At 36.6% G+C, this 19,755-nt stretch overlaps 1 protein-coding gene across 1 annotated transcript; it reads right to left on the reverse strand.

Moving 5' to 3' along the window:
* Nucleotides 1-933: 933 nt before the first annotated feature.
* LOC139853835 (heat shock cognate 70 kDa protein-like) lies at nt 934-19,391 on the reverse strand. Its single transcript, XM_071843181.1, has 3 exons — nt 19,169-19,391; nt 17,782-18,755; nt 934-1,326 (listed from the first exon to the last, which is right to left on the reverse strand). Exons 1-3 carry the CDS (start codon nt 19,389-19,391, stop codon nt 934-936), a joined length of 1,590 nt encoding a protein of 529 aa, XP_071699282.1.
* Nucleotides 19,392-19,755: the final 364 nt, after the last annotated feature.

Raw genomic sequence — 19,755 nt, forward strand, 5'->3', positions numbered from 1 at the left:
TGCAGATTTTGCCCTTACATGTTATTGAAATTACGTGGATCGTACTTTGATATTTGCAACAGAGAATTCCTTTATTCGGATTCAGGTTGATTAAGTCGAGGCTTGTATGTCAAATGAAGAAGATGCTGAAACAAGGTTGAGATATACAAGTTCTTGGGAAGTGTCAAAATGGGTGGGTTGGGTTCTAACTGGGATGTGCAACGCAGTAAGCCGATCATGTTCTCTTTGGAATATTCTAATATAGTAATATACAGTGTATTTCATATATCAACATTTATAAGCATCTTCTTAGTTTGATCTTCATCAAGTTCCTGGGTCATAGAAATGGATGGATTTCTTTTATTACCAGTGAATTTCACCACAGCCAAGACATTTAGTATCAGTAGAAAGAATCAATGTTGAAGCAAATGTGCATCTTTTTGTGTACCATCACAAAGAAATATCACATGTTCTATTATGTTTTCATATACAATCCTATTTACATTGACAACTTACAAACTTTGTACCATTACATTAAGCAATCACATAACATTTATTACACAATAAATCACAATTAAAATAAAGAAAAGCCAGTCTCGAATAAGGTAAAATGTTTGAAAACCAAATCATAAAAGCAATACACAAGATATTCAATTTAGTTTTTTCAGGTTACAATTACCTTTTTAGAAGGCAAATATATTTGTATTTATAGCAAAAAGGCCGAAGCCCATACACCAAAAATTGGTTGCAGCGCACTAGTGATTGGCAGTTAAGCAACCTACAACAGAGCGCACCTGAAGCAAGTACACCACTCAGTTATCTATTACATACAGGGAGTTAAGTAAGCCTTGGACACCCAAAAACACCTATCAACTTATACAAAAGTACAATAAACTTAAGGACATTTAGGATTGGAACACCAATCTTCAAAACCCAGCTCGGTTACAATAGACTTCACATCTTAACCTTCTTCAGCTTCTTTTTAATTTTTTCAGCAGCAATTGTTACACTTGCTTTATTACCATTGGATATCACCTCACCTGAGACTTTGAGAATACCATTTGCATCTATGTTAAAGCAAACCTTCAACTTTTCTTTACGAGCAGGGGCTGCCGGAACACCATAAACAACAAACTTGTCAAGAAATATGTTATTTTCGGTGTTACTACTCTCACCCTGATATACAGGAAATTTCACACATAACTGATTGTCAAATTTTGTATTATAAATACGCTCCTTGATGGTGGGTATGGGTGTGTTCCTCGGGATCACAACACTCATATCATTATCATAAATTCGAACTCCAAGGGAGAGTGGTGTAACATCTGATAGTATCATGTTGTGTGACTAACTCAATTCCATTACAACTTGTGAAGTGCCTCATAGATTTCACATGGGTAATTCAAAAAATGAAGGCAAGTATGTCAAATAAAGCAGAAAGTAGAAATAATAATTTTACCATTTGTTGAAGACTTTAAATTTGATACATACGGCAGCCTACAAAGTTAGAGTTGAATTCATTTATTCAACATATGGAGATTGTTCAAAGTTAGGCCATGTAAAGGTCTTGGATTCACACAAGTATTCACCAACCATTTTTACCTATAAAAGGAAATGAGATTTGCCTCATTTGATCATCCCATTCTTCACATCTAAAATCCCATCTCAAGTTACATAATACTTGAAAGAGTCTATAACACTTGTGAGAAGTATTGTAGAAAATAGAGAGAGTATAGAATTGTTAAATAAAATTCTATACGAGTGAGTTACGAAGGAAGTGTAATAATCTAGTGAGTGGTCCAAATACTTTGTTAGTATTTTCGGAGCCTAGATTGAGTGATACATTGTAACCTCGGGTTTGCCATATTTGCTAGTAAACTCCATCTCTGCTTCCGCCCGTGGACTAGGCCTCAAGCCGAACCACGTAAAATCTTGTGTCTTTATTTATTGCTTAATTGTTCGATTAATTTCTCGGGTCTTGAAAGTGCGCTAAATCACGACAAACTGGTATCAGAGCGTAGCTGTGATTAAATATTCAAGATGACGATAATCAGGTCCGATGTAGAGAAATTTAATGGCCAGAACGATTTTGGTCTTTGGCGAATGAAGATGCGGGCTCTACTGAGACAACAAGGTTATTTGTTAGCTTTGAAAGGGAGAGAACATCTACCCGAAAAGTTGACAGATGAAGAGAAGGATGAACTTCTGGAAAAGGCACACGGCATGATTATTCTAAATCTTGCCAATTGTGTGCTTAGAGAAGTTGCGGCAGAAACCACACCGGCTGGACATTGGAAACAGCTAGAATCTCTATATATGACTAAGAGTCTCACGAATCGGTTGTATATGAAACAACGGTTGTACACTCTTCGGATGAAAGAAGGTTCATTAAATGATCACATCGATGAGTTCAATAAAATAATTTTGGACTTGAATAATATTGGTGTGAAAATTGACGATGAAGATCAATCATTAATTTTCTTATGTTCCTTGCCAAAATCATACGAGCATTTGGTTACAACTCTACTATATAGTAAAGATACTATTTTCATGGAGGATGTCAAATCTACCTTGAACTCTGTTGAGTTAAGGAAGAAATCCTCAGCGGATTATGTGGAAGAAAGTGCAAATGGTTTGGTGGTGAGAGAAAGAAGTAATGATAGAGCATCAAGTAGTAACCACAAAGGTCGTTCTAGATCGAAACCAAGATCTAGAAAGATCAAGTGGTACAATTGTCACAAGGAAGGTCACATGCGTAGAGACTGTCCAGACTTAAAAGGAAAAAGAGAGACTTGGAATGCAGCGGGAGTCGATAAAGTTACCGCGGTTGCAGAAAATGATTCTGATGGTGCAAATGTTCTTAGTGTTACCGATGGCCGCTCAAGTAATGAGTGGATTCTTGACTCGGGTTGTTCTTATCATATGTGTCCTATTAGGGACTGGTTTACTACCTATCAACAAATAGATGGTGGTAAAGTCCTTATGGGAAATGATGTAGCTTGTAAGGTTGTTGGCATAGGAACGATCCAAATCAAGATGTATGATGGCACGGTGAGGACGTTGACAGATGTCAGGCATGTTCCAGTGTCATAACCCGTCCTTAACTATAAGAACGCGTTAGATAACGTATGATTTCATTGCGAGGTATTGACCTCTATATGAGACATTTTTGAAAGAAAACTGCATATATTATACATTACAAACCATAACCATTATTTTTGTTACAAGCTTAAGACAATAAAAAGAAGATTAACGTTTAGCGATAATCTTCGACTTACAAACTTTACAAATGATGACAACAACACGGTTTCTAGCATATTTTACAATACAACATCTCGGATATGCAGTTTTATTTTTGACACAAACATGCGTACGCAAGATCCTGGTTAGATCCAACATGATGCAGCGGAAGCTTTAGAAATCACCTGAGAATAGACATGTTTTAAAAAGGTCAACATAAAGTTGGTGAGATATAGGTTTAACGCCGGCAGCAATATATATATAGACCACAAGATTTCGTCTATAAACAGTTTAATAAAAGTATTCTAAGTGGTTGAGCACTTGATAACCATACTTAACATTTTCACGTCGCATATTCCCTTTAATATGAAATCTTACTACACCGTACCAAGTGTAGTCACAAAACGAAGTACTGTGCAACCGTTGAATACTGGTCGTCCAGTCCGGTTGGGGTTGTCAGGCCCGATAGATCTATCAACAGGATTCGCGTTTACAATACCGCTGTAAATATTAGTTACCAAGCTACAGGGAAGTATGCCAGTGGTACAACTCAACGTAGAATATATTTTTCAGTTACTCGTGTCCATATCGTAAAACATAAAATACATGTATTCTCATCCCGAAATATTTAGAGTTTAAAAGTGGGACTATATACTCACTCTTGTCTTGATGATATATATATTTTGACTCGGTCTTCCGGTTGATATCACGAACCTATCCATATATAATATATCAATATGTTTTCATTTTAAAACAAACGTTATATATATATATACTTGTTATACTTTTAATATTTTGAATATTTCCTTAGTCCGTAGTTAGCATTTCGATGTTAGTAATTCAATTTTAATGGTTCATTTTTAGATGTTTAATATACCCGCAATGAAATAAATAAAACCCCCAACGAAATAAATAAAACCCCATCGTATATGTATTGGTCGAGATTAATCTTGACCCATGGTACCGGTGTTGTCAAATGACGTGTTGCGTACATAAAGTACCGGTGTTGTCAAATGACGTGTTGCGTACAATCATGGGATCTTATGATTAATCTTCTCGTGTTGTTTACGGGTGATCCTGAACCATATGAAATTGAATTATGAGTACATATATATAAAATATCATGTTATCTTAGAAGTATGTGATTTTATGTAAATTTTTCCAATGAATCCCGAAGTTGAAAATGTCTAGGATAGCCAATTTTGTTTCGGTCATAGTTTCTTCGTTACAAGTCCGTTTTCGTTGATTCAAATTGCCATCTTCTTGGATCGAGTTCTTCTTTAAGACTATGAACTGTAAATACCTTGGTTTGTATTCAAAATCATACGGCATAAGTGAAAGTTTAGTGAAACATATGAAGTTAAACATTTTGTTACAACAAAATCATTTAATGACCATTTTTCCAAAAATACTTATACTTTGAAAAACCAAGTTTTACCTTGTTAAATTAACATATAAATAAGTTATGTTACATGTCTTGAAGTATTTTAAAAGTTAAGTTAGAAGGATCTAATTTAGTTTGCAAACAAGTTTGAAAACATTCAAACTATGTTCTTGTTGTTAAACTTGTATACCACAAAATATGATAGCTATATATATATGAATCGAATAAGGTTATGAACATAGATTCTACCTCAAGTTCCTTGGATAAGTTTGCTGTAAAAGAGAAGTAAGAAGCTAGAATCAAAAGGGTGATAGAAGTGGATGAAAGATTGGAAGTAAGTTGGTGTTCTTGGAGGGTTTTCTTGAAGTGTTTTTGTATGGTTTTCTTATGGTGTTTTAGTATGGTTTTTGAAGCTAGATCTTCTTGATAAGTTTCTGTAGTGTTATGGAGTTTAGAGTTCTTGAAAGAGTGTGTGTTTTTGCTAAGATAATTGAAGTAAAAGTGAAACAAAGTGATGATACATATAGAGCTAAAAAAACGTGGCCATGTAAGGGTTAAGGACAAAATTTCAAGTTATGATTTCATGTATCTAGCCTTATTTGCATCCAAGTTCAATTACCTAGCTCTAAGGGCAGTAACAAGAGTAGGTTTGGTGGTGATTTGATGTGTATTTACTATTAGTAAGTACGTATAAAAGCTAGGTATGATACGAGTATAAATACTCTAGGTATACGTATAGAAATTTTGTGAAAAATGGAATGAGGATTCAAATATAGCTATCTTTTGTGAATACACTTATATGGTTTTATGTATTTAAGTCTTTAAAAGTGATTAAATACATTACTTATACAATATATGTATAAACATTATATGTCTTAAGTATTTATGTCAAATAACGTTACGTATAGTTATCGTTTTGAAAACTTAAGTTAGTAGTTTCAAAATACACATATAACTTGTTGTTATTAATACAAAATGAGATATTAAAACATTTATTAATCATGTTAAATATGTATATATACATTTATATACACAAACGTATAATTATCATATATTGTATAGTTCGTGATATCATCGGTCAAACTAGACGGTCAAACGTTGTGTAAAACTCTTTTCGGAAACATAAGTCTCAACAATTTGGATTGCTTATCAAGTTGGTAATGTTTAATTTATGTAAATATCAATCTTATAAGTATAGAACGATCGAAAAAGTGCGGTTCGTTACATTACCTCCCCGTTAAATAAATTTCGTCCCGAAATTTTAAAATTGTACCTATTTTGCGTTATCGAGAAACAAGTGTGGATACTTTTGTTTCATTTGATCCTCTCGTTCCCACGTAAACTCGGGACCTCTTCTAGCATTCCAACGAACCTTAACAATCGGTATATTGCTCTGTTTGAGCTGTTTAACTTCACGGTCCATGATTTCGATTGGTTCTTCGACGAATTGTAGTTTCTCGTCCACATGGATTTCTTCAAGAGGAATGGTGAGGTCTTCCTTTGCAAGACACTTCTTAAGGTTCGAGATGTGAAAGGTATTATGTACTCCGGCGAGTTGTTGCGGTAACTCGAGTCGATAAGCTACCGGTCCAATGCGTTCGATGATCTTGAACGGGCCTACGTACCTTGGGTTCAGTTTACCCCTTTTGCCGAAACGTATTACACCTTTCCAAGGTGACACCTTTAGCATAACCATGTCCCCGACCTGAAACTCTAATGGTTTCCTTCGAACATCGGCGTAGCTCTTTTGGCGACTGCGGGCTGTTTTTAATCTCTCCTTGATTTGCACTATCTTCTCAGTCGTTTCATGTATGATCTCGGGACCAGTTAATTGTCGATCTCCTACTTCATTCCAACAGATAGGAGATCTACACTTCCTTCCATACAATGCTTCGAATGGCGCAGCTCCAATGCTCGCATGATAACTATTATTATACGAGAATTCTGCTAACGGTAGATATTTATCCCATCCATTTCCAAAATCGATCACACATGCCCTGAGCATGTCTTCAAGAGTCTGAATTGTTCTTTCACTCTGCCCGTCGGTCTGCGGATGATATGCGGTACTCATATCCAACCGAGTTCCTAGTGCCTCCTGTAGTGATTGCCAGAATTTTGAGGTAAATCTACTATCACGATCGGATATAATGGAAATAGGTATTCCATGCCTTGAAACAACTTCCGTTATATACAATCGTAATAGTTTCTCCATTCTATCCGTTTCCTTTATAGGTAAGAAATGTGCAGACTTGGTGAGACGATCAACAATCACCCAAATGGTGTCGTATCCCCAGGCAGTCTTTGGTAACTTCGTGATGAAATCCATGGTAATACCATCCCACTTCCATTCTGGGATTTCTGGTTGTTGAAGTAACCCTGACGGCTTCTGGTGTTCTGCTTTGACCTTAGAACAAGTTAAACACTCCCCAACATATGTTGCAACGTCGGTCTTTAAATTAGGCCACCAATATCGTGTCTTAAGATCTTGATACATCTTTCCAACTCCAGGATGTATCGAGTATCTTGTCTTATGTGCCTCGTTCAATATCAACTTCCTTAATCCACCCAACTTCGGTACCCAAATACGATTTGCAAAATACCGAATTCCATCTTCCCGTACAACGAGTTGCTTCTCATACTTCTTCATTATTTCATTCTTTATGTTTTCTTCATTAAGTGCTTCTCGTTGAACTTCTTTGATTTGTGAGTTGAGGTTCATGCGAATTTTTATATTCATTGCTCGAACTCGAATTGGTTCTCGTTCCTTTCTGCTTAAAGCATCAGCCACCACGTTCGCCTTCCCGGGATGATAACGAATTTCACAATCATAGTCGTTTATTAACTCGACCCATCTACGTTGCCTCATGTTCAATTGTTTCTGATCAAAAATATGTTGAAGGCTTTTATGATCAGTAAATACAGTGAATTTAACCCCATACAAGTAATGTCTCCACATCTTCAATGCAAACACGACTGCTCCCAGTTCTAGATCGTGCGTCGTATAATTCCGCTCGTGAATCTTCAATTGTCGGGATGCAAATGCAATTACTTTCTTTCGTTGCATAAGAACACAACCAAAACCTTGTCGCGAAGCGTCACAATATATTTCAAAATCATCGTTTCCTTCTGGTAACGATAAAATAGGCGCCGTAGTTAACTTCTTCTTCAGTATTTGAAATGCGTTCTCCTGCTCCGAGGTCCATTCATATTTCTTCCCTTTTTGCGTTAACGCTGTCAACGGCTTAGCTATTCGGGAAAAATCTTGAATAAACCTTCTATAATAACCGGCTAAACCCAAAAATTGACGTATCTGCGTTGGTGTCTTAGGAGTCTCCCATTTTTCAATAGCTTCAGTTTTTGCTGGATCAACCTGAATTCCTTCGCTATTAACAACGTGACCAAGAAATTGCACTTCTTTCAACCAGAAAGCACACTTAGAAAATTTAGCATAAAGTTGTTCTTTTCTCAACAACTCCAGTATCAACCTTAAATGCTCTTCATGCTCTTGCTCACTCTTGGAATAGATGAGAATATCATCAATGAAAACGATAACAAACTTATCTAAATACGGACTACAAACTCGATTCATGAGGTCCATGAATACAGCTGGCGCATTCGTCAATCCAAACGGCATAACCAAAAATTCGTAATGACCATAACGTGTCCGAAAAGCAGTTTTCGGAATGTCCTCTTCTTTGACGCGTAGTTGATGATAGCCCGATCTTAAGTCGATTTTTGAATAAACACATGATCCTTGCAATTGATCAAATAAGTCATCAATTCTCGGTAGTGGATACCGATTCTTGATAGTTAACTTATTTAATTCACGATAGTCTATACACATCCTGAAAGATCCATCTTTCTTCTTAACAAACAAAATTGGAGCTCCCCACGGTGAAGTACTCGGTCGTATGAATCCACGGTCCAGTAATTCTTTTAACTGACTTTGAAGTTCTTTTAACTCGGACGGTGCAAGTCTATATGGAGCACGAGCCACTGGTGCAGCTCCTGGTACTAAATCTATTTGAAATTCTACCGATCTAAATGGAGGTAATCCCGGCAATTCTTCCGGAAAAACTTCAGGAAAATCTCTTGCCACAGGCACGTCATTGATACACTTTTCTTTCTTTTCGACTTTATTAACATGTGCTAAAATAGCGTAACATCCCTTTTCTAAACATTTCTTGGCTTTCAAACAGCTAATGAGTTTTAGCTTTGAATTACCCTTCTCTCCATAAATCATCACCGGTATTTTATCCTTACCAGGAATACGAATTGCCTTCTTGGCACAAACAACTTCCGCTCCTATTTTGGACATCCAGTCCATGCCGACTATTACATCAAAACCTCCTAATTCTACGGGTATTAAGTCGATTTTAAACGTTTCTCCGGCTAGATTTATTTCACAATCACGACAAATTTTATCGGCTTTAATTAGTTTACCATTAGCTAACTCAATCAAGTACTTAGCATCTAGAGGTAATGATGAACAATTCAATTTAGTGTAAAAATTTATACACACGTAACTTCTATCGGCGCCAGTATAAAATAAAATAGATGCTGATAAGTTATTAATGGTAAACGTACCCGTAACAAGCTCCGGGTCTTCTCGTGCCTCTCTAGCATTAATAACAAACGCTCTTCCACGTGCAGGTCCGCCATTCTGATTCGGGCACTGGCTCTTATAGTGACCTTGTTTTCCACACCCAAAACAAGTAATGTTAGCCAAAGCAGTTCTATTTGCGTTGGTGGCAGGAGTCTTGTTACCATTTGCATTTGTAACGAGAGCCTTACAATCTTCAGCAAGATGTCCCTGTCTATTGCATTTAGTGCACAACACACTACAGTAACCAAAATGATGTTTGTGACAACGGTTGCATAAAGGACTTTGTCCTTTGTAACCAAAGCCTGAACCGCTACCCGCACCTTTCGGGGTTTCTGGTTTCTTAAAAGATTGCTGTTGGTAATCTCGATCATAATTTCCGTTCCACTTCCTTTTGTTACTCGATACCTTCACCTCAGTAGTGAATGCTTTCTTATCCAGAATGACCTGATCCATTAACTCGTTTGCCATGGTTATAGCTTCATGAATTGTCTTAGGTTTCGACGCCGTAACATTTGCCTTGACCTTTCTGGGCAAACCACCTTTGTACATTTCAATCTTCCGTGCTTCGGTTGGAACCAATTCAGGACATAGTAAAACCAATTCCATGAATCGCTGATTGTAGTTGGTGATTTCAGTACCAACCACCTTCAAACTTCGTAACTCATCTTCTAACTTAATAACCTCATTCCTTGGACAATACTCGGTGATTATCATTGCTTTGAATTCTTCCCATGGAGTATCATAAGCTACATCTCCTCCTACCGCCTTCACATAATTCTTCCACCATGTGAGTGCACTATCTTGTAAAGTGCACGATGCAAACTTGGTCATGTCTTTTTCATCACAACCACTGATTTTAAACACCGTCTCCATCTTTTCTATCCATCGGGTTAAACCGATCGGTCCTTCCGTTCCACTGAATGATGAGGGCTTGCAAGCTTGAAACGTCTTGTAGGAGCATCCTACACGAGGATTTGGGTTAACTGCAGCAGCTCTTGCAGCCTCAACCCATAACATTCTGTCGTTCACTCGCTGGTTGATGAGTTCCTCGAGTTCTTGTTCCGTCATTCGATTCAATCGCGCCATTTCCTAATGAAAGAAAATAATTATTCACATGGAATATTATAGATGTAGTGTGTATTTATAGTACATTTATAGCTTGTTAATAATATGAACCAGGTATTATTATAAAAGCCTTTTCTTCTTATTAGCGTTTTATAATTATATCTTGGGTAGTACCTACCCGTTAATGTTCATACTTAATAGCTTAGTACAGAATCAATTACTACCATCTAAATAATACTTAACCATGGAAAATTATTGCATTTCATACTTCGCTATTTTACATATGCTTACATCAAACTTTAAACAAACCACACTAATAATATTATACAAAACATTATGTGATTCCATGGTTTAATACGGCAGCGCATCATTTGGTCTATTTCCCAAAACATTTATGTCCAGGGAATCCCCCAACGCGAATCCTAGCTGTCTCCCTACGTTTTGGCTGAGGTGCCGAAGAACTAGATGCGGGGATTGCACTAATAGGAATAGCGGGGATAGGGGTGGTAGTGTTTAGTGGAATTGGTGCCACTTCATTCTCATTAAACTCGGGATTTGGATTTTCTAATTCACTAGCTTTTCGTTTCTTTCCTAGTTCGAACTCGTCTTTTGTAATTTCCTGTATTTCTTCCTCGGGTTCACTTTCCTCCTCGGGTTCACTTTCCTCCTCGGGTTCACTTTCCTCCTCGGGTTCACTTTCCGGGTTCTCTATAGTTGGTTCATCCGGAAATTGTGAGTCTTCCCCAAAAATACCACTTTCGTCATCGGATATGTTAATGATTGAAACACAATCTGAAGGTTCTGATTCGGAGTCGCTGAATGTGATAATAAGTTTCGAGCCCGACATCTATCACATAACAACTAACCCATTAGTACTTACATAATATTTACATATAAATTTTTAACCAACAGTGATAAGCAATGGTTTTTAAAATCAGACCCGGTCAAAGTCCAGACTTTACTAATGTATCCTAACGACTTCTCGGTTAGACACACTAATGCAAACCTGGTTCGCTAAGACCAACGCTCTGATACCACATGTCATAACCCGTCCTTAACTATAAGAACGCGTTAGATAACGTATGATTTCATTGCGAGGTATTGACCTCTATATGAGACATTTTTGAAAGAAAACTGCATATATTATACATTACAAACCATAACCATTATTTTTGTTACAAGCTTAAGACAATAAAAAGAAGATTAACGTTTAGCGATAATCTTCGACTTACAAACTTTACAAATGATGACAACAACACGGTTTCTAGCATATTTTACAATACAACATCTCGGATATGCAGTTTTATTTTTGACACAAACATGCGTACGCAAGATCCTGGTTAGATCCAACATGATGCAGCGGAAGCTTTAGAAATCACCTGAGAATAGACATGTTTTAAAAAGGTCAACATAAAGTTGGTGAGATATAGGTTTAACGCCGGCAGCAATATATATATAGACCACAAGATTTCGTATATAAACAGTTTAATAAAAGTATTCTAAGTGGTTGAGCACTTGATAACCATACTTAACATTTTCACGTCGCATATTCCCTTTAATATGAAATCTTACTACACCGTACCAAGTGTAGTCACAAAACGAAGTACTGTGCAACCGTTGAATACTGGTCGTCCAGTCCGGTTGGGGTTGTCAGGCCCGATAGATCTATCAACAGGATTCGCGTTTACAATACCGCTGTAAATATTAGTTACCAAGCTACAGGGAAGTATGCCAGTGGTACAACTCAACGTAGAATATATTTTTCAGTTACTCGTGTCCATATCGTAAAACATAAAATACATGTATTCTCATCCCGAAATATTTAGAGTTTAAAAGTGGGACTATATACTCACTCTTGTCTTGATGATATATATATTTTGACTCGGTCTTCCGGTTGATATCACGAACCTATCCATATATAATATATCAATATGTTTTCATTTTAAAACAAACGTTATATATATATATATACTTGTTATACTTTTAATATTTTGAATATTTCCTTAGTCCGTAGTTAGCATTTCGATGTTAGTAATTCAATTTTAATGGTTCATTTTTAGATGTTTAATATACCCGCAATGAAATAAATAAAACCCCCAACGAAATAAATAAAACCCCATCGTATATGTATTGGTCGAGATTAATCTTGACCCATGGTACCGGTGTTGTCAAATGACGTGTTGCGTACATAAAGTACCGGTGTTGTCAAATGACGTGTTGCGTACAATCATGGGATCTTATGATTAATCTTCTCGTGTTGTTTACGGGTGATCCTGAACCATATGAAATTGAATTATGAGTACATATATATAAAATATCATGTTATCTTAGAAGTATGTGATTTTATGTAAATTTTTCCAATGAATCCCGAAGTTGAAAATGTCTAGGATAGCCAATTTTGTTTCGGTCATAGTTTCTTCGTTACAAGTCCGTTTTCGTTGATTCAAATTGCCATCTTCTTGGATCGAGTTCTTCTTTAAGACTATGAACTGTAAATACCTTGGTTTGTATTCAAAATCATACGGCATAAGTGAAAGTTTAGTGAAACATATGAAGTTAAACATTTTGTTACAACAAAATCATTTAATGACCATTTTTCCAAAAATACTTATACTTTGAAAAACCAAGTTTTACCTTGTTAAATTAACATATAAATAAGTTATGTTACATGTCTTGAAGTATTTTAAAAGTTAAGTTAGAAGGATCTAATTTAGTTTGCAAACAAGTTTGAAAACATTCAAACTATGTTCTTGTTGTTAAACTTGTATACCACAAAATATGATAGCTATATATATATGAATCGAATAAGGTTATGAACATAGATTCTACCTCAAGTTCCTTGGATAAGTTTGCTGTAAAAGAGAAGTAAGAAGCTAGAATCAAAAGGGTGATAGAAGTGGATGAAAGATTGGAAGTAAGTTGGTGTTCTTGGAGGGTTTTCTTGAAGTGTTTTTGTATGGTTTTCTTATGGTGTTTTAGTATGGTTTTTGAAGCTAGATCTTCTTGATAAGTTGCTGTAGTGTTATGGAGTTTAGAGTTCTTGAAAGATTGTGTGTTTTTGCTAAGATAATTGAAGTAAAAGTGAAACAAAGTGATGATACATATAGAGCTAAAAAAACGTGGCCATGTAAGGGTTAAGGACAAAATTTCAAGTTATGATTTCATGTATCTAGCCTTATTTACATCCAAGTTCAATTACCTAGCTCTAAGGGCAGTAACAAGAGTAGGTTTGGTGGTGATTTGATGTGTATTTACTATTAGTAAGTACGTATAAAAGCTAGGTATGATACGAGTATAAATACTCTAGGTATACGTATAGAAATTTTGTGAAAAATGGAATGAGGATTCAAATATAGCTATCTTTTGTGAATACACTTATATGGTTTTATGTATTTAAGTCTTTAAAAGTGATTAAATACATTACTTATACAATATATGTATAAACATTATATGTCTTAAGTATTTATGTCAAATAACGTTACGTATAGTTATCGTTTTGAAAACTTAAGTTAGTAGTTTCAAAATACACATATAACTTGTTGTTATTAATACAAAATGAGATATTAAAACATTTATTAATCATGTTAAATATGTATATATACATTTATATACACAAACGTATAATTATCATATATTGTATAGTTCGTGATATCATCGGTCAAACTAGACGGTCAAACGTTGTGTAAAACTCTTTTCGGAAACATAAGTCTCAACAATTTGGATTGCTTATCAAGTTGGTAATGTTTAATTTATGTAAATATCAATCTTATAAGTATAGAACGATCGAAAAAGTGCGGGTCGTTACATCCAGAATTGAAGAAGAATCTTATTTCCTTGGGTACGCTGGACTCCATCGGTTGCGAGTATCGAGCTCGAGGTGGAGTATTAAAAGTTTCAAGAGGTGCACTTGTCGTGATGAAAGGTGAAAGGTATAATGGCCTTTACCTGTTAAAGGGTAGCACAGTTACTAGAGCGGCTGGAGTTTCTTCATCGGCTAAAGATGTAGATACCACCAAGTTATGGCACATGCGCCTTGGGCACATGAGTGAGAGAGGAATGATGGAGCTTAGTAAATGAGGTTTGTTGTGCGGGCAGAATATCGGAAGATTGGAATTCTGCGAACACTGTGTATTCGGAAAACAAAGCTGAATAAAGTTTGGCACAGCCATTCATAGGACGAAAGGTACTTTGGATTATATCCATTCAGACCTTTGGGGTCCATCTCCGGTTCCTTCAAAAGGTGGTGCTAGATACATGTTAACCTTTATTGATGACTATTCAAGAAGAGTGTGGGTTTATATCCTTAAACGTAAGGATGAAGTCTTTGTTAATTTCAAGCAATGGAAGACGATGATAGAGAAGCAGACTGGAAAGTTCGTCAAGCGCTTGAGAACAGACAATGGAATGGAATTTTGCAAAGGCGAATTCAATGAGTTCTGCAAGAATGAAGGCATTGTGAGACACCACACAGTGCGGTTTACACCACAACAGAATGGCGTTGCAGAATGGATGAATAGAACGCTCCTTGAGCGAGCAAGGTGTATGCTCTCGAACGCAAAATTATCAAATATATTTTGGGCTGAAGCTGTAAACACAGCTTGTTATTTGGTAAATCGATCTCCATCAACGGCAATTGATTGTCAAACTCCTTTGGAGAAATGGTCAGGTTCCCCTGCAAGTTACAGTGATTTGAAGATATTTGGTTGTCCTGCTTATGCTCATGTGAAAGATGGTAAACTTGAGCTGAGGGCCAAAAGATGCATATTTCTAGGGTATGCAGATGGGGTGAAGGGTTATAGATTGTGGTGCCCTGATGGTAAATCATCCCGATTTCTTATCAGCAGGGATGTGACATTTGATGAGTCTGCTATGTTGAAAAATACAGAGGAGGAACAAGTAGTTGCTGGAAAAGATCGTGAAGTTGAAGAGCAGGTGGAGCAAGAAATAGAAGTTCCACAAGGAGTAGTACAAGATACTCCTGTTGAACCCGTTGTAGAAGACGTACATGACTCTGGTGTTGATCAAATGACACCAGAAGATCAGTCAGATGAGCAACATGATCTACAGAATTATAATCTAGCAAGAGATAGAGAACGACGAGCAATAAAACCACCACAATGGTTCGGGCATGCAGATTTGGTAGCTTATGCCCTGAGTATGGCAGAAGATATAGAGGTTCAAGAACCTGCTACATATCGTGAAGCTATACGTGGCCCAGAATCTGCAAAGTGGTCTGTAGCTATGAATGAAGAGATGGAGTCTCTTTATAAGAATCATACGTGGGAGCTGGTGAAACCGCCAAAAGGTCAGAAGATTGTTGGATGCAAATGGATCTTCAAAAAGAAGGACGGAATTCCGGGTGTAGAAGATGAAAGGTTCAAAGCACGCCTTGTAGCAAAAGGCTTTACTCAGAGAGAGGGAGTTGACTTTAATGAATTTTTCTCACCGGTCGTAAAGCATACATCTATTCGCGTGTTACTTGCCATGGTTGCTTTACTTGATATGGAGCTGCAGCAACTAGATGTCAAGACGGCATTCTTACATGGTGAATTGGAGGAACGGATCTTTATGTGCCAGTCAGAGGGATTTGTGGTCAAAGGAAAGGAAGATTATGCTTGTTTGCTTAAAAAGTCATTATATGGCTTGAAGCAATCACCTCGACAATGGTATAAGCGGTTTGACGTATTCATGACTAGTAAATGTTACTCGCGGAGTGATTATGATAGTTGTGTATATCACAAGAAGCTTCCTGATGGCTCGTACGTTTATTTACTGTTATATGTGGATGATATGTTGATTGCTTCGAAAAACATGTCTGAGATCGATCAGTTAAAATCTCAACTCAAAAGTGAGTTTGAGATGAAAGATTTGGGTGCATCTAAGAAGATATTGGGAATGGAGATTATCAGAGATAGACGAGAAGGAAAATTGTATTTGTCACAAAAGAAATATATTGAGAAGGTTCTTCAGCGTTTTGGGATGGATAACTCCAAACCGGTTAGTACTCCACTTGCTGCACATTTCAAACTTTCATCGGCGTTGTCACCGGAAACTGAGGAGGAGGTGGAGCATATGTCACATGTTCCATATGCTAGTGCTGTGGGTAGCATCATGTATGTTATGGTATGTACTAGACCGGATATTGTACAGGCGGTAAGCGTGGTGAGTAGATATATGGATTGTCCAGGGAAATCTCATTGGAAAGCGGTGCAATGGATTCTGCGGTACCTCAGAGGGACAACAGATATTGGCTTAGTATTTGATAGCGGTGATAATACTAATGTTACTGAATACGTTGATTCAGACTATGCTGGTGATTTGGATCAAAGAAGGTCTCAGATGGGATATGTTTTTACTCTCGAAAGATGTGCTATTAGTTGGAAAGCAACATTACAATCGACGGTTGCTTTGTCGACAACTGAAGCGGAATACATGGCTCTGACTGAGGGTGTGAAAGAAGCAAAGTGGTTGAGGGGTTTGGTTGATGATCTGGGTTTGCAACAGGACGAAACTGTGGTGCATTGTGATAGTCAGAGTGCCATACATTTGACTAAAAACCAAATGTATCATGAGAGAACCAAACACATTGATGTACGTTATCACTTTATTCGTGAAGTCATATCTACAGGAGTTGTAATTGTCAAGAAGATTGGTACGGCTGATAATCCGGCAGATATGTTGACTAAACCAGTTACTACAAACAAGTTCAAACATTGTTTGAACTTGCTTGGCATTCGAAGAAAGTGATAAGCCCGAGAGGGCTGACAGGAAGCTGAGATTGTGAATAGATAGCAAATGAATGGAATGTTCGTTAAGGTGGAGATTTGTTGTGTGACTAACTCAATTCCATTTCAACTTGTGAAGTGCCACATCGATTTCACATAGGTAATTCAACAAATGAAGGCAAGTATGTCAAATAAAGCAGAAAGTAGAAATAATAATTTTACCATTTGTTGAAGACTTTAAATTTGATACATACGGCAGCCTACAAAGTTAGAGTTGAATTCATTTATTCAACATATGGAGATTGTTCAAAGTTAGGCCATGTAAAGGTCTTGGATTCACACAAGTATTCACCAACCATTTTTACCTATAAAAGGAAATGAGATTTGCCTCATTTGATCATCCCATTCTTCACATCTAAAATCCCATCTCAAGTTACATAATACTTGAAAGAGTCTATAACACTCTTGTGAGAAGTATTGTAGAAAATAGAGAGAGTATAGAATTGTTAAATAAAATTCTATACGAGTGAGTTACGAGGGAAGTGTAATAATCTAGTGAGTAGTCCAAATACTTTGTTAGTATTTTCGGAGCCTAGATTGAGTGATACATTGTAACCTCGGGTTTGCCATATTTGCTAGTAAACTCCATCTCTTCTTCCGCCCGTGGACTAGGCCTCAAGCCGAACCACGTAAAATCTTGTGTCTTTATTTATTGCTTAATTGTTCGATTAATTTCTCGGATCTTGAAAGTGCGTTAAATCACGACATATCAAATCCTTAACAGTTTGGTTATCATTGCCACCTAAGTTTGCAGCCAACACAGCTGCACCATAAGCCACAGCTTCCTCTGCGTTTATGTTCTTGCAAAGCAGCTTTCCATCAAAGAACTCTGTAAGCATTTGTTGTACCTTAGAAATCCTAGTCGGCCCACCAACAATGACAACATCATCAACCTTTTTCTTGTCTATCTTCCCATCTCTCAAACATTTCTTTACAATCTTTATACACTTGTCAAAGAAACCAGTGTTTAGCTCTTCGAATTTTGCCCGAGAGAATTTCATTGTAAAATCATTTCCTTCGTACAAAGATTCAATTTCGATTGACGTTTGAGTTGTTGAGGACAAATCTCTCTTCGCTTTCTCACATGCAACCTTCAACCTCCCCATTGCTCTTGTATTTCCACTCACATCCTTCTTTTCCTTGTTCATTATTTCTTCTACACAACAATTCACCATTGCCCTATCAAAATCTTCACCGCCCAAATGAGTGTCACCACCTACTGCTTTCACAGTAATTCTTTTATCTTTACGAATATTTAAAAGAGACACATCAAACGTGCCTCCGCCCAAATCAAAGACAAATACATTCCTCTCTTTTACACCATTTATATGAGCACTCTTTTCTAAATCATATGCAATTGCTGCTGCTGTTGGTTCGCTAAGCAAACGCAACACATTAAGTCCAGCAAGCACACCGGCATCCTTTGTTGCCTGGCCTTGCTTGTCACTAAAATATGCGGGAACGGTAATTACTGCATTAGTGACTTTCATTCCAAGAAATGTTTCAGCAGCCTCTTTCAACTTTTTTAATATCATGCTAGATATCTGTTCAGGTGAAAAGTTTTCATAGTTGCCGTTGTGTTGAACCACAATCATAGGTTTCTTCATAGGCCCTTTAAAAACCTTATAAGGCAGTGATTGTATTTCCTTCTGCACTGTGGTATCGTTGAATCTGCTTCCAATTATACGCTTAACATCTGAAAGTATGAAACAATGCATATCTTAGAAGGTTCATTAATTAACTAGAAAGTTAAGTACTTCAAAATGTATCAAACTTTGTACGTGTTAATATCATACTTCAGTGACACCTTTTTTTTTTTTTAATTATGAAATTACTTAGCTACTACAACATACATATGTTTAAATATAACGTGTACAAACAGTTAGCTTGATGCCAAAGAATGTAAAGAGAGTTATTAGTTGCCAGTTAGCTACTGTAAATACGTTTAAAGATCAAAATGTTTGCAGTTCTGTACAGTTAGCTTGGTACTAATTTTAACAACTAAAAATAACTCGTAGCTTTCAAGACAGTTCTTTAAGTCATGGTTAGATGTTTTGCAGATATATACCCTAGTAGAACATTAATTTAAAAGGACGAATTACCACTTACCAAAGATGGTATTTGTAGGGTTCCTGTTGATCTGGTTTCTGGCTCCTTCACCAACTAAGACTTCATCCGTGTCAGTAAAAGCTACACAGGATGGGGTGATCTTGTTGCCTTGTTCATTAGTGATGATTTCAACACGGTTATGTTGACCGAACCATGCAGCAACACACGAGTATGTCGTTCCAAGATCGATACCAATTGCAGTTCCTGAAACTCCTATTGACATCTTGAGTAGCTTTTTCTCGTCAAAGAGTATGATCAGAAACTGTAAAGGAAATCTTTTCAAATTTTAAATCTAAAGTTGAGAAGAAACACAAAGACGCTATTGGGAAACCAAAGTTTTTGATTTGTAATCAAAGATGAAAGAAGATTATACAATAAACTACTGTTAAGCTTTAAATCTATTTAATTTCTTGTTTTAAACCAAATTAAAAAAAGAAATTCAAAATTAAAGTAATATGCTATTGCTACACAGTATAATGATGTATTACTGTTACTGTTACGCCTAAATATACTGTTGAAGCTATACCTAGTTTATAGCTAGTTAATACAGAGTACTTGATTTCTTTTAGACCATTCGTAATGGTGAG

This window comes from Rutidosis leptorrhynchoides, chromosome 6 (assembly GCF_046630445.1).
Source record: "Rutidosis leptorrhynchoides isolate AG116_Rl617_1_P2 chromosome 6, CSIRO_AGI_Rlap_v1, whole genome shotgun sequence".
In the NCBI taxonomy this organism is placed as follows: Eukaryota; Viridiplantae; Streptophyta; class Magnoliopsida; order Asterales; family Asteraceae; genus Rutidosis; species Rutidosis leptorrhynchoides.

Coding starts and splice junctions, on each gene's coding strand:
- LOC139853835 (XM_071843181.1), bottom strand. CDS start 19,391: ATGTCAATAGGAGTTTCAGGAACTGCAATTGGTATCGATCTTGGAACG. Junction 18,756..19,168: donor CCCTACAAATACCATCTTTG/GTAAGTGGTAAT, acceptor TCATACTTTCAG/ATGTTAAGCGTATAATTGGA. Junction 1,327..17,781: donor GTGGCAATGATAACCAAACT/GTTAAGGATTTG, acceptor GAATTGAGTTAG/TCACACAACATGATACTATC.